The sequence below is a fragment of the Teleopsis dalmanni genome, chromosome 2 (assembly GCF_002237135.1).
Source record: "Teleopsis dalmanni isolate 2A chromosome 2, ASM223713v2, whole genome shotgun sequence".
NCBI classification, from domain to species: Eukaryota; Metazoa; Arthropoda; class Insecta; order Diptera; family Diopsidae; genus Teleopsis; species Teleopsis dalmanni.
Window position 1 is genome coordinate 123,795,145 of NC_051847.1, and position 14,321 is coordinate 123,809,465.

The window sequence follows — 14,321 nt, forward strand, 5'->3', positions numbered from 1 at the left end:
AGTGCACTTTTATATACAGTTTATACATATGTACGAATGTACGAAAGAAATATTTTTTACGCTTAAAGCGTTTAATCTATTCTTTACAAATCGAGGCCTTATTTATATATTTTCTTAATATGAATTTAAATTACGGAAAGAAAAACATATATGTATATGTAGTTTTAGCCTTGTTTTTCAACACGATCTCCAAAATGTAAAGTCAAATTTGTAATAGAAGAAAAAACTAAATAAAAATCTTCACTCACACAATAATAATTAATTTATTATTATTATTTTTTTTTGTTTTGTTTTTGCATACAAATGAAATACAGACTTTGTCATTGTTTATAAAAATTGTTTATTATTATTAATATTATATTTAAATTAATATTTTTGTAGTGGTAGCTAGTGCAATTTAGTATATAGTTGATTTAATTTATAAACATTTGCTCTTGTACACATTCTATATATATCTAAATACGTTTATATGAATATCTCTACATATATTTTTTACTTTGCTTTCTTTACAAAAGAAAAAGTATAAGCAGGAAGAATTAATTATTTTAAAATTAAATTTTTAAAAAAAACTGATATGTTCACCCATTCAGTTTTTACTAATATGTAACACTTGTATAAATATTTTTACGCAATTAAAAATAGTTTTTGGTTTAAATTTTTATTAAAAAAAAATGTTTGAAATATTAATTGTTATTTAATTGTGGCTATTAAATAAAGTACTAATTTTTTGTGTAATTTTTGTTATATATTATTTTGTAATTGTTATATTAATTATTTGCATACAATTATTATATTAATTAAATGTATTTGTAATTATTATAATACTCATATAATTAAATATATTTTTATATATGATTGTCATAGTAATTATTATTTAATAATAACACATATAATTATTATTTTAATACTATAATCATATGTAATTTTTATATTAGTTATATGTGTATAACTGTTATATTAATTATATATATATATAATTATTATATAAATTATTATTAAAATTGTATTGGCTATAATATATATGCAACATTTTCTGTTATATAAATAATTAAAAATATATGTTATAAAAAATAAAGTTCAAGTAAAAACAGCTTAAATTGCAAATATATCGGTAGCTTAAAGTTGTTGTGACAAAAAAGTTTGTAGAACAAAAACATTTTTAAATATTTAAAGAAAATTAAAATATGTCCAAAAAAAGAAATGTTATAAGATATATGGATTGTAATGTTAAGAAAAATAAATTGAGTCATAATTAAATAAAAAAATTACTGTATATATGTATATATATATCTATAAATATGTATATGCGTATATTTTTCAACATAAATATCCAAAAACTGTATTTAACATTTCTTATTTAATGTTCATTACATTTAATTTATTAATTTTGCTTCCAAGTTTAGTAGTATATATATTTCAAATATTTTCTGTAAATAAATATAGAAAATATTATATATAACTATTTCTGTTAATAATATAATATATATTTTGCCACAATTTTTACTTGAACTTATTTTATTTATCATTTTCAAACTTTATAACATAATTAATGAGTGCTAAATATTATTTAAAAAGCTTTTGTTTGGAATTATCTTTTTAATTTTAATTTACATATTTATATATATGTAATTTATATGTATGTAATTTATATATTTATATAATTTACATACATATTTAATTTCATACATATTTTTAAAAATATTTTCTTTAAATTCTTTATATCTATTTATTTTCATATATATATTTTTTTTTTCTATTTATATTATATATATTTTTTATATATTTATTTTTTATATTCATTCTTTTTATATTTTTTTCATATATACTCTATTTTTATGTTTTATATTGTTTTATTTTATAATTTTTTATTATTTTATTTTTATGGTTTTTATATTATTTTATTCATTCGAGATTTATTTTTCTTTTTCTCTGAAATATGCAAAAAAAATTTATAAAACCAAAAACAAATTTTTAAAGCGTAAAAATATGAATCAAAATATTATATCAAAATAAAATGTTTCTCTATAAATTATTATATTTATTGTTTGAAACTTTCATATATAGTTGTTTGTTTTTATAATTATAAATAATATTATGTATAAAATTGATGCAATTATTTTACACATAGCAGCAAGAAAACTACATTATACATTAAAAAGAATTTTTGAGTTAGTTTTAAAATCGTGTTTAATGGGATAAAAATTAAAATATTGGTTCATAAAGTTCTAATGCAATATTTTTGATTATATATATATATTAATAATTATTAATATTAATGTAATTTAAAAAATAAAAAAATAATGTAATACACACACCATATATATAAAAACTAAAAGAATGCATTTTTTTAATTCTATTATTATAAAATTCTTCAAACTGATATGGACTATAGGTCTTGTTGGAGACCATGACATCTATAAAATTATTTAAAGCACACAGAAATGTAGCTTTAACTATTATTAAACATAATCGCGTGGGGGGCTGAAGTCCTCTGAAACTAATCGAAGGACTGTATTTATACAAATGTATATTATCTTATGTATATATGTATATAAGATAAAGAATGTTTAAAATACTATAATTATATAAACATACCGAAGTAAATTTATGGCTACGGTGATGTTTTAAAATTATTTGTAAATATAATTTTTCATTGGTAAATAAAAATATAAAAAACAATAGCATAAATTAAGTTTAGATCTTAATAAACGGGAAGCATATATAATTTAAGCATACTTTACAACAATTCTCTAGTTCCGACGGTTTCATTATGACTTTTTTTAGACAATGATGTCAACTCGTTTTTAATGATCTCTCACTTTATCAAATTAAGGGATCAGAAACGCTAGATCGTACTTTGGTGTATTCACCAATTGGATTTTTTGTCGTGCTACATGAACAACCCATTTTATTTCATTTTAATTCCCCAGCACTTCCCTAGTTAGTATTTTAGGCGCATATTTTGTAACAAATATGCACTCATTTTTCCACATTTTTGGGCTATACCCTACTTAAGAGTCTATTTAGTCTCAAAAAGTTTACTTCCAAATTAACGCTATACTACACAATTTTTTTTGTGTAGTATATACCTTGCACAAAAGTTTTTGTACCTCTAAATTATGGATAGGGAATCATAGCTAATATTGAATTTTACAAAACTAGCCTATCCAATTTAACAATTTATATATACGTTAATATCAACGTTATATCTTCTACAATAAAATAAATTAAACATTTAGATTAAACTAGCGTGGACACTTTTCGTAAAATTAATCTTGAGTCGAATTTCTTATGGAAGGTCTCAAATTTGGAAATACTATATAACCTTACTAAAGTTGGTTGTATCATATTAATCCCGCTTCAATCAGCCTAACGTAGCTCCGTCCCTCTTGAAATAGAATTTTAATACTTGACCAAAGCTTCTGAACCTGGCTCGGTAAACTATAAAGAATTATAAAAGAAGGCAGTACTACAGTATAAAAAGTTTTACAAGTATATTATAGAAATGTTCAAATATAGTTTAGTTGCAGGATTTTTTATCTCTTTATTATAGGAAAATAATTTTTTCGTTGTCCCTCTCTTCTGGTATAATTAATTATTACCGAATTATTATGATGAGATGATGCTTTCGGTTTTCGATAGGGCTTGTACCAATTAAATGATTTTGAATAACTTATACTAAATTAAAATACAATGTCTTATTTCTATATATGTAATGCTTTCATATATATATTTTTTTTCATTTCAGTCCAATTGGTTAACAATTCTCCCGAGTTGTCACAAATACTGTTCGGCTTATCAAAAGGACATGCAACTGGTCAAAAAATAACTATGACTCCAGTAACAACACAACATAATCAGTCACAACAACAAAACCCGATAATTGATATAACTGACACAGCTCCACAATTGCCCACAGCCCTAGGACTAAGAATACGTAATACGCATAAGCAAAGTTCACAAATCACAATAAACACAAATTCGCTACTTAAACAACAACTACGCGCTGGACCTAAAGATGTAGATACAACAACAATGGGAAATAATAACAAACTAGGTGGAAACGGTTTAGAAAATATGAGCAACAATGACGCATGCTCAGCCCTGCAATCCTTAGCCAGCGTAGCTGAAAGACAAGCACCCAATACAATACAACCACCAACAGCTAATAATCTGCACCAACAATTCTTGTTGCATTTAGCAACGAATCCAATGATGAAATCAAGTAATGATTTTTTCCAACAACAACAACAATTGACCCAACAACAGCAGCTAGAAGACGAACTTGTGGTGAATAATTTGGATTTGACTTTGGAGTCAAACGATAAGTCTGAACCAGAACTGATACTTGCAGATGAAAATGCAGGCCTGGATTATAAGCTACATGAAAATGGTGCTAACGACAGCAATCTCCTGAGTATAAATGAAAGCACATTAGAGAAGCAGACCACGAATACACCAACAAGACCGATACAAAGAAGGCGCATACGCCGTAAGGCACAATCTAGCTTAGATGATCAAGCAGAACACTTGACTGAGATGTCGGTGCGTGGCTTAGATCTATTTCGTTATGCCAGCATCAGTGAAGGTGTTTATCAGTGTACAGAATGCGCTAAGGAAAATGTGCAGAAGACTTTCAAAAATAAATATAGTTTTCAACGGCATGCTTTCCTCTATCATGAAGGGAAACATCGTAAAGTTTTTCCTTGCCCGCTATGTGGTAAGGAATTCTCACGACCAGATAAAATGAAGAATCATATGAAGATGACACATGAGAGTTATACAACAAAGGATAACAGTAATTTTAATCCACTCAATTATTTGATAACAGCCGCTGCTAATGAAACTCATCCAACAGTTTATCCGCCACAAACAGTTGGACAGCAACAACAAGCACACATCTTAAATGAAGCTACGACAGATGAATATATGGGCATTAATTTGACACAACAAAACTCACCATTGTCACCTAAACCTGGAGTGGCTTTACTGAAATTACAAAATGATATTATAATAAAGAATGAGATTGTTATTTCACCTTCACCGTCTCCACCACCTAAAGCTGAAATGGAAACCACACAAAGGCTAGAAGAAGTCAAGTAAAAATAGAGAAAAGTCGAAAATATGGCACTGCTCTAGAATTTTGAATGCACAATTTACTTAATTTTTTAACACAAATAATGCACAACGAGATTAAATTACGTGAATTATGTTTAGATATACAATAAGAGTATTTAAATACTAGTGTAGGACTTATATTTTATATTATAATAACTAGCTAACCTTTATAATTAAGTCCAAGTACTTTAAGCTTAATCCGTCCAATTTCCTTTTTAGTTATTATTATAGAATTTTAATTTTTATTTAATCTTTAATCCTAAGCCAGTCCAGTATTTAAAAAAAAAAAAAAAATTCTACCAAACCTTATAGCATTTAAAATTATATAAAAATTTAACAAGTAATTATAAAACATTAGTGTACTCTTACAGAACTATATAGATAATTCCACTGCATTATTACGGAACCATAGATTAGTAGGACTCAAATGATTGTGTAAATATGGGCATAAAAATATATAGGCTACATCATGATCAGAAGAACAGCAGTTAGGGCACACATTGGATATAAAAATATGAGACAAGAAAGTGTCACACGTTTATAAATTTTGAACTCAATGGAGCTGAGACAGCTCTCAATGTAAGACCTCTTGCATCTCTAGAAATGATGCTTGTTTATATATTTGTTTCAATGCAAACGTGAAATCAAAGTAAACACTGCTTCGATTATGAACTTAATTTAAAGAGTATATTTAATAACCAATATTTTACATATTCTCTATGATAAGCATAATAAATATCTTTAATGGAAGAAGTACTCGAAAAAAATATAATAAAAATATTTACTTGGATCAAGTTTTCGAAAACTTAAAGTATATACCTTCGACTCCATACACTGCCATTTCTATTGTTATTGTTCAAATTTTGAATAATAACTGAAAGTTCTAATTGAAAAACTTAATTTAAATTCTCAAAGTCCCTTTTTTAAAAAATTAAGGTTCTAATTTTTTTTACACAAAGATATTCTAAGGCTTCAAACAATATATGTAATATAAAAACTGATTCTGTAAAGTCCATAAAAATAAGTAATTAGTTATTACATCTTGCAAAGTGAGTGAATATTGAAAACTATCAAAGAAATTACTTCTAACAGAACTTTGTTTTCCATAAAATTACCGATTTCCTATCGGCAGTTATCCTTTAAAACCCTCAATATATTTCACTGTTGTCCCGGACATCTCTCAATGAAGAGTGTTAGAGTGCTAATGCTATGGGATATTTCAGTATTAAATATTGTTTCATATATAGAGACTAACATAACCCCTGTAACAATTTAAAAAGTAATATACAGAGCTTTTTCAACTTCGAAGATCGAACTTAGAATCGATAAGCCCATAAATCTCGGTCAGTGCTGCAAATACATATATATTTTTTCTCATGTTTAGTTCAAGAAATGATTTCTGGCACTTCTGTCGTATAAGTCAAAAAAACCTTTATATCATAAAATAAGGTAATATATATTACTCGATATTTCTTTGTTAGAAATAAATCGAGAAATATACTCAAGTCCGCGATATTTTCTAGTTTCTGTAAGAATTACTCTAGTGAAAATTTTCAACTTAAAAAATTTTTGTATAATTTTTCTTCTAATTTTTATTATATATTTTATTTTGAATTTTTTATGGCTTCCAAATGAACTACAGCTTTTCATATAAAGTTTTATTTTTAAAACTTATATCATTTCTGTTATTATTTTATTTAGTTTAGTTTCATTTTATGGAATTTTAACTATGTAAATTACAATGAAGTGTGTGACTATACATTATATTTTATTAACAATACTTTTGCAATAATAACCAATTTAATTTTAATAGGTTCTAAGCTACTTAATTTCATTTAATGATCTTTTAACGCTAAGACTAAGTTAATGCCTTAAACAAATGCACTCTTTTGTTTAAAATCCATTTGAACCATTTTAGTTGTGATTTATTTAACAATTTAATTAGTAATTTTTTTAATTTACTATTAACTGTTACTATTAACTGAAGAGGAAGTTTTAATTGTTAAAAACAAATTGCAATTTGTATATAAGCAATACTCAAATTAGAGCTAAATTAAATTAAATTAACATATTTTATTTATTGTGCAATTAACTCTTTAAAACACAACTAAAATTTATACTAAAAATTATTGTATCAAAATATTATTAAGACTTTCATATTTTGAATTTAGTAAATTATTATTCTATGTAAATTTATAAAAACTGATTTAGCAACAAAATGCGCAAAGGACTTCCAGTGAGTTTTAAGCAATATTATAGAAATCATCGATATTATGTTGAAAAAAAAAAATTACTACTCAATTTTTGCAATTTAAGTTGATATTTAAGTAAACCTTTATGTGCTTATATACATATTTATATATATATATACATTATGCATAACTCATATATGTAACTGAAGCAATAATATTTACGCTATACAATAAATTATTATTAATTGTTTTTAATAAAACTACATACGCGCAATTTATACTGAATACAAAAATATACTCGTAAATTTACAAAAAAAACTTGTATTTTATTTATTAATTATAAGTTTATTATAAGTATTAGCATATAGTAGTAGTAAAGCATCATTGATTTGGCGTACGTCGATACCAAAACCGTGCACGATAGTCATCTGAACATGTGAGAAATGCTGGCGCATTAGGAGAATGTGTTATATAACGTACTGGGCCATTATGGCTCAATGACATAAGATTCAGACGTGCACCATTCCGTGCATTCCATGAACAAAGCGATGTAGTAGCCTCATCTGGGAACAAAACATAGTCTTCCGTATGATTAAATACTGCCTGTGTGTTATGCTCTTGTTTGCCAGTAGTGCCGGCACCAGTATATGTTTGTATAGCACGACTAGTACAAAGTTCCCACAGATACACTAAAGAGTCCTTACCAGACGATAATAAGTACTGTAAAAAAAAAATAAAAATATTTTGAAATTTTTTGAAGTTAGAGAAATTATATTATATATACCTTCCCGTTGCGTGTAAATTGTAATGAACAAATTTCTGCACCACCATGAGCATCCAGTATAGTATTTACACACCTTCCACTTACTGTATCCCATATTTTAATGCAGCCATCTACACTACCACTAGCGTATAGCTTTGCCTTCGAAGCAAATTTAACACATCTAATTGCTGCTTTATGCTGATGCGATGGTATAGCGCCACCATAACATTTAGATGTTTCAACATCATATATGCGTAAGGTCTGATGTTCAGTACCAACAACCATGAAGTCGCCGTTTGGATGAAAAGAAAGACAAGTCACCGGCTCACAGTCAGTTAAAACTTTGTGTGCTTTTTTCACAGACGGTTTAGCGATATCAAATAATTTAACAGTACAATCTCGTGACCCCGACGCAAGTATATGTTCAGTTGGATGAAATTCCAGAAAAGCCACTTCATCCGTGTGATCGTAGAGTGTACGTATAACTGGATGAGCTTGTTGTTCACGACCGGGCTCCAAATCTTCTGGTGCAGATTTTGCCAACATGCGTTCCACATCTAAAATCTTTATGCTGGCATCTACACTTCCCGTAGCAACTAATGTACCATCATGGCTGAAAGCGCCAGCGCGACAAGATTGTTTGTGGGAAGTCACATATGCTGTTTCGTACGAAGCCGGTTCTGGTGCTAATGTTGTACTCTCAGGTTCAAACTCTAAATCAATACCCATAACGACATCGTCATTTACTATTGGTTCTTTCTCTCTTTTAGCCAGCATGCCGGTTATCATTACGTGTAGCAAGCGTTCACTAGGTGCACATTCATCAGCTTTGACCAACATTGAAAGTTCAACAGCGAACTTGTCCAAACCATCATACATTAGTTGACTAAAAAATGTTTGAATTCTAATAGATCAGCACTTGAAATAATACTTTCTTACCTTATAATAAGTCGATACAATATCTCGCGATTTTTAACAAGATTTCTAGGATCTATAATATCCATTATTAGTTAAATTTTACCGGCTTGTAACTTTATTGATAAACAAAAGTAAATGAAATTCGCTTTGCGTCTGCTGACAGAAGCATTCACAATAGTTGAGAAATGCAGTTAAAACAAAAAATAAGAACATTTCAAAAAATCTACATAAAATCAAGTAAAATAAACTTGTTAGTTATTTCTTAAAATTAAAGATTAAACAAAGTGATATTAGGCAAATTTTTACAATTATTTTTATTATAATTATGTGATTTGTTCGACTCCCCTCATTAAAAATTCAAGTAAAAAATTAAAATCCAATTTCACATGGCGTTTTCGTTGGGTAAATCTGGGCAACTTTTTTAATCGAGATTCACTTTTAGTGCAATTTTCATTTTCGATTGCAAAATCTGTGTGGCACTCGAGATTAATGTATAACACTTCATATTAATTTATAACACTCCAGATTAATTCATAACTCTAGATATTTTGCCAGAAGGCCAAGGTTTGTTTTCACTGGACAGTACTGCCAAATAAGAAGATATTTTGCCAGAGTAGCAAATTATGCTAAAATTAACAGCTGTTTTATATGATTTGACAGATAAAAAATTGAGATTTGTTTTCACACGTGTTCAATTTGGTTTTTTTATGTATTTAGTTGTCGTTTTGAAAAAACAAATAAAATCAAAATTATAGCAAATTTAGCTCCAAATGCATTGTCATCTGTTGTTGTAAATGTTGAATGCAACTACACAAAAAAAGAAGTTAGTGTGAACATTATAATTCAATTGATTTATTTACTAAAACAACTACAAAAATATTAGATTACCCTAAAATGATCTTTTGGGCAACAAAATTTGACAGATCTAGAGTAAGTCTAGATTGAATCCAAATTTTCCAATTGAAAACGCCATAAGAGAAGAGTTAAGTGTAAACATGTTAAACCAACTAGTACTGTATTTATTTAAAAATCACATATAAAAATTATACTAAATATAAAATACCTTCAACACTACGGACACATAAACACGAAAGGTCAGATTGATTTACAATGAAATATTATTCAAATCAAATTCTATTAAATGCACGGTTTGATATAAAATATAAATTAATTTTACTACCTGTAGGGTGCATAATGAATCACATCTATTGTGAATGTTACTTCTGACAAAATTTTTATATATTATTGTATACGTTTTGTTCACGTCAAGAAGAAGCATGGAGAGAAAAACATTTGTAGCACGTGTAAGTGGCAACAGATTGTTAGTTGTAAGTTAGTGGGATTTATAAGATTTTATTTAATAAAATACAAAGCAGTCATGAAAATTAAAAAAAATCATGCAAGGAAACATTATCGTTACAATGTTAATAGAAAAACGCTGAAAAAAACCCGCACATCAACAGGAAAAATAAAAGAGTAAGTTAATTACCGGATTTCCGATATCAACGATGTTTATATTTACAATTTTATATTTTATAAAAGTCCTTGGCTAAAAAAGTTGTGGGAGGATCGAAAAAATCCTAATAAAAATTTTCGTGAAATGGGTTTATCATCAGATCCAAATAAAACAGTGCCGATACCCAGTTTTAAAAATGACCGACTTAAAATTGTCAAAATAGTTAATGGTTTTATGGAAGAAGAAATTGAGGAAGAAGAAAAACCAAAAATGAAACCAAGAAGAGGGCATGTTGCAGAAAAATTAGAAGAAATAGCCAAAGATCGAGGAGAATCTTTGCTAAGGTAAGTTTGAGTAATGTTTTCATATGTCCACTCACTTCAGTGAAATACCCAACATAAATAATTTAAATGACAACCGTCTACGATATAAACAAATGGCATTTATTATAAAGTAATTAAATAAGAAATTTAATTTATTAAATAGGCTTAAGTTCTTGTTTATGTATTTTTTATATACATGGTTATGTTGTAGGCCATAAAATAAGTTAAAACGGGTGGTGTACTACTACCGCATTTTCTACTCCAGTCAATTTTGTGGGCAAATTCATGCACAACATACGATTAAGCAACAGTCCCAGGTTACAGTAGTTACAAATATCAAAAAAGGATTTGAAAAAATACATTTGGTAGCACTGATCACAATTAAGCTACAATTATTCTATGAGCGGTGGGATCTACGTCCCTGAGCAACTCGTCAGCTGGGATGCCAAAGCGCTGCTCACCATTTCCAACAGGAACTATCCCATCAAATGTCTTCGGACTATGATTACAATAACATTAAGAATCGCTTGGTACTATGTTCCATATATACGTACTACAATGGGAGTCGTCAGCTACAGCTATTCTATTTTGTTCATGCGTTGAACAGTATAGTATACATGACAACATCCTTGTTGTTGTAAATTTCATTTTGTGTTAAATGTATATATAGTACAGAAAAATAAGATTTCGGTAGCAATGACGATATCACCAACACTAGGCTTAAAAATTTCTGTAGAAATAAATATTATTCAATATTATCCATAAATATTATTATTTTCAATATTGAAATTTAAATATAGAACAATAAATTTCTGTAACATTATTTGCCAACTAAATCAAAAGATTAACAATTTTTAATCAATAAAATATTTTTCCTAAGTAGTATTGGAAATATAGAAATAATAAATAAAGTATAGAAATAAAACGACTGAAGAAAATATATTAAACTAGCCAACTAAAATAATAGTGAATTTTATAATTTTCTTAAAACTACTTATGAAATTATAATAAGGTAATACATATATTGTATAATTAGAGACGTGTGTTATTATCAAGAGCAGTTATACTAACCAGAGAGATAAAATATATGAAATCTAAATTTATGTTATTATTACTTTCACTAACATATGTTACATATGTTATTTACTTATGTAATGTTTTTTATATTTGATTAAATAAGTTTCTACAAATATTTTCTAGAGCAATGTTTTAAGTTGAAAGAAAAAAAATCCATAAATATCATGTTACTCTAACTATTATTCCATTAATATTATATTATTCTTTTTTAGATTACCAAAAGGTGTTGTAAGCCAACTCAGTTATTTCCTCGATAAATATCAATTTAACTATAAAGCTATGGTTACTGATAAACGGAATTATGATCAATGGACCTGGAAGCAGTTTCGTATGAAAATACGTAAATTCATGTCCATACCAGAGCAGTTTAACAAATATTTAGAAAAGAAAAATATGAAACCGGGTGAAAAACTGCCTTGGACAGAGTATGATTCCGATAGTGAATGGAGATAAGCTACTATAAAAGATTGTTATGTAGAATAAGGTATCTTAATTAAGCAAACAATAAAACTATATACAATGGTAAATACTGGTATTTTATCATAAAAGTATATTTTATATGTTGTTATAATTATTGTTTAACAAACATAAATTAATGATATTAGTTATTTTCGGCTTTTTTGTCTAGCGCTATTCAGCTACTGTAATCAAATCTTTTCACAATTCTCGAAGAAATATAATAATTCAATAGAGAGAAAATATGTATATACACTTTTAACCTTATACAACAAAGTACAATTCGTCCATCGAATATCACGATTTTTGAAAACAATTAAAACAATTAAAACAATTAAATCCAAGATTGTATTAAAATGTCGCGCCTCACTGATGAGCATAAAACATCACAAGGTTTCTCTTTGCTGGATTCCTGGGCATAGCAATATCGAAGGGAATGAACTAGCAGATGAGATGGCCAGAAGAGGTTCTGCAATGCATAGAAGAGAAGTCGACCTCACAATACACACACCAATTTGTGAACTGTTTAGGATAATAGATGAAATCACCAACACGGTGACAAACAACTTATGGACTAACCGCGAAGACTGTGAGGTCGCTAGAACCTTATGGCCGAGGTTGGACAAAAATAAAACGAAAAACCTTTTAGGCTTCAGCAAACCTGCAGTTCGTGTGCTTACTGGAGTACTAACGGGGCACTGTGCCATTGCACCCATGCTCCAACGGTGGCGAGTTCCAACAAGCGGTTTATGCAGGAGTTGCTAAGATGAAGATGAGGTAGAATCTATCAACCACTTCCTATGTCTCTGTCCAGGACTTCAAACAAGGCGACTTCAATGTCTCGGAGATCGCTTTTTCACTGGCTTGGACGAGATAACGAAAGTAAACTTATCGGATCTCCTCAACTTCATCTGGAAAACCAAATGGTTTAACAAGGATCATAAAGGTTGGCAACTCACCTCTCCCGGCAATATTTTTTGAAGGCATCACAATGGGCAAAATATGCCTCCGAGTGGAAGTGCTGACAATTGGCAGCACGCTCCTTCCGAACCTAACCTAACCTTTATGTTGTGTAATTGTTACAGAAGTTACAATGGCTGGAAGTGTACAATATGTATATGTAATATATAGTATATGTATAATATTAAGACAGTAAGTAAATTGCTAACCGCCATTAGTTGATATCAACAGAAAGAAGGTTTCTTTATTGCCTTAATAAATCGGTTTCCATAATTATAAATCAAAAAAAATTGTAAAGTTTGTATGAACAGTCTATTTTTTGCATATACGTCTAGAAACCGTCTTAAAAGAAATACATTTGTACAGACTCACATTTGTACAGACCAATGTAGGGCATATATTGTTCATTTTATTAATGTATATAAATTTATAAAATTAAAAAGTCTTAACCTTTTGTTAATTCATCTTTAAAACAAAACTTTTTATATGACTAAGTTGAAGATATCAATGTATAATGAGCGCTCACACATAGCTTTGGTTCTAAAGTCTACCCGTAAAAGTTAATAGCGACTAGTAATACTGTAGGAACCTTTCCGTACTTATGTCTTATGTGACCATTTGTTATTTATTTTAAAATTTCAAACATTCGATTACCTTCTCCTTTTGTCTTTTAATGATGTTTATTGCTACTATACTCTTTTTAAAAAACTAACTAATAAATAAATAACTTCATGAAAGCGTTCCTCGACACAGCACCAAAGGACAGAAAGCAAAACTGTTTTGCTGAAATCGGAATCGATTCAACTCCAACATAGATTATGAGTTCTGTACACCGACGTGACGCTTTGTTTTATGAGTGAAGTATAAGTCTTGCAGAGCTATTACAATTCATTAGAATGTTTCCTGAAAACGGGACGTCTTTTTGATGTTTGGGAGAAACGGGATAAGAAACTTGAAAATGGAACAGTCCTGTTTAAAACGAAACAGTTGTTTACCTTACCCATACTTCACATTTCTATGATAGAGATTATAAAATTTTCTTTCTTGATAATATTGAA

At 28.2% G+C, this 14,321-nt stretch overlaps 3 protein-coding genes across 3 annotated transcripts; 2 read left to right on the forward strand and 1 right to left on the reverse strand.

Moving 5' to 3' along the window:
- The first annotated feature begins 3,831 nt into the window (after nt 1-3,831).
- On the forward strand, nt 3,832-5,103 carry LOC119675628 (protein tramtrack, alpha isoform-like). The gene has a single exon (XM_038086833.1). It carries the CDS (start codon nt 3,832-3,834, stop codon nt 5,101-5,103), a length of 1,272 nt encoding a protein of 423 aa, XP_037942761.1.
- A 2,534-nt stretch (nt 5,104-7,637) lies between these two features.
- On the reverse strand, nt 7,638-9,195 carry LOC119684471 (cleavage stimulation factor subunit 1). The gene is made up of 3 exons (XM_038098516.1): nt 9,013-9,195; nt 8,095-8,959; nt 7,638-8,030 (listed from the first exon to the last, which is right to left on the reverse strand). Exons 1-3 carry the CDS (start codon nt 9,075-9,077, stop codon nt 7,692-7,694), a joined length of 1,269 nt encoding a protein of 422 aa, XP_037954444.1. The 5' UTR covers nt 9,078-9,195; the 3' UTR covers nt 7,638-7,691.
- Nucleotides 9,196-10,228: 1,033 nt separating this feature from the next.
- On the forward strand, nt 10,229-12,398 carry LOC119679159 (nucleolar protein 16). The gene is made up of 3 exons (XM_038091359.1): nt 10,229-10,467; nt 10,534-10,791; nt 12,060-12,398. Exons 1-3 carry the CDS (start codon nt 10,370-10,372, stop codon nt 12,298-12,300), a joined length of 597 nt encoding a protein of 198 aa, XP_037947287.1. The 5' UTR covers nt 10,229-10,369; the 3' UTR covers nt 12,301-12,398.
- The last annotated feature ends 1,923 nt before the right edge of the window (nt 12,399-14,321 follow it).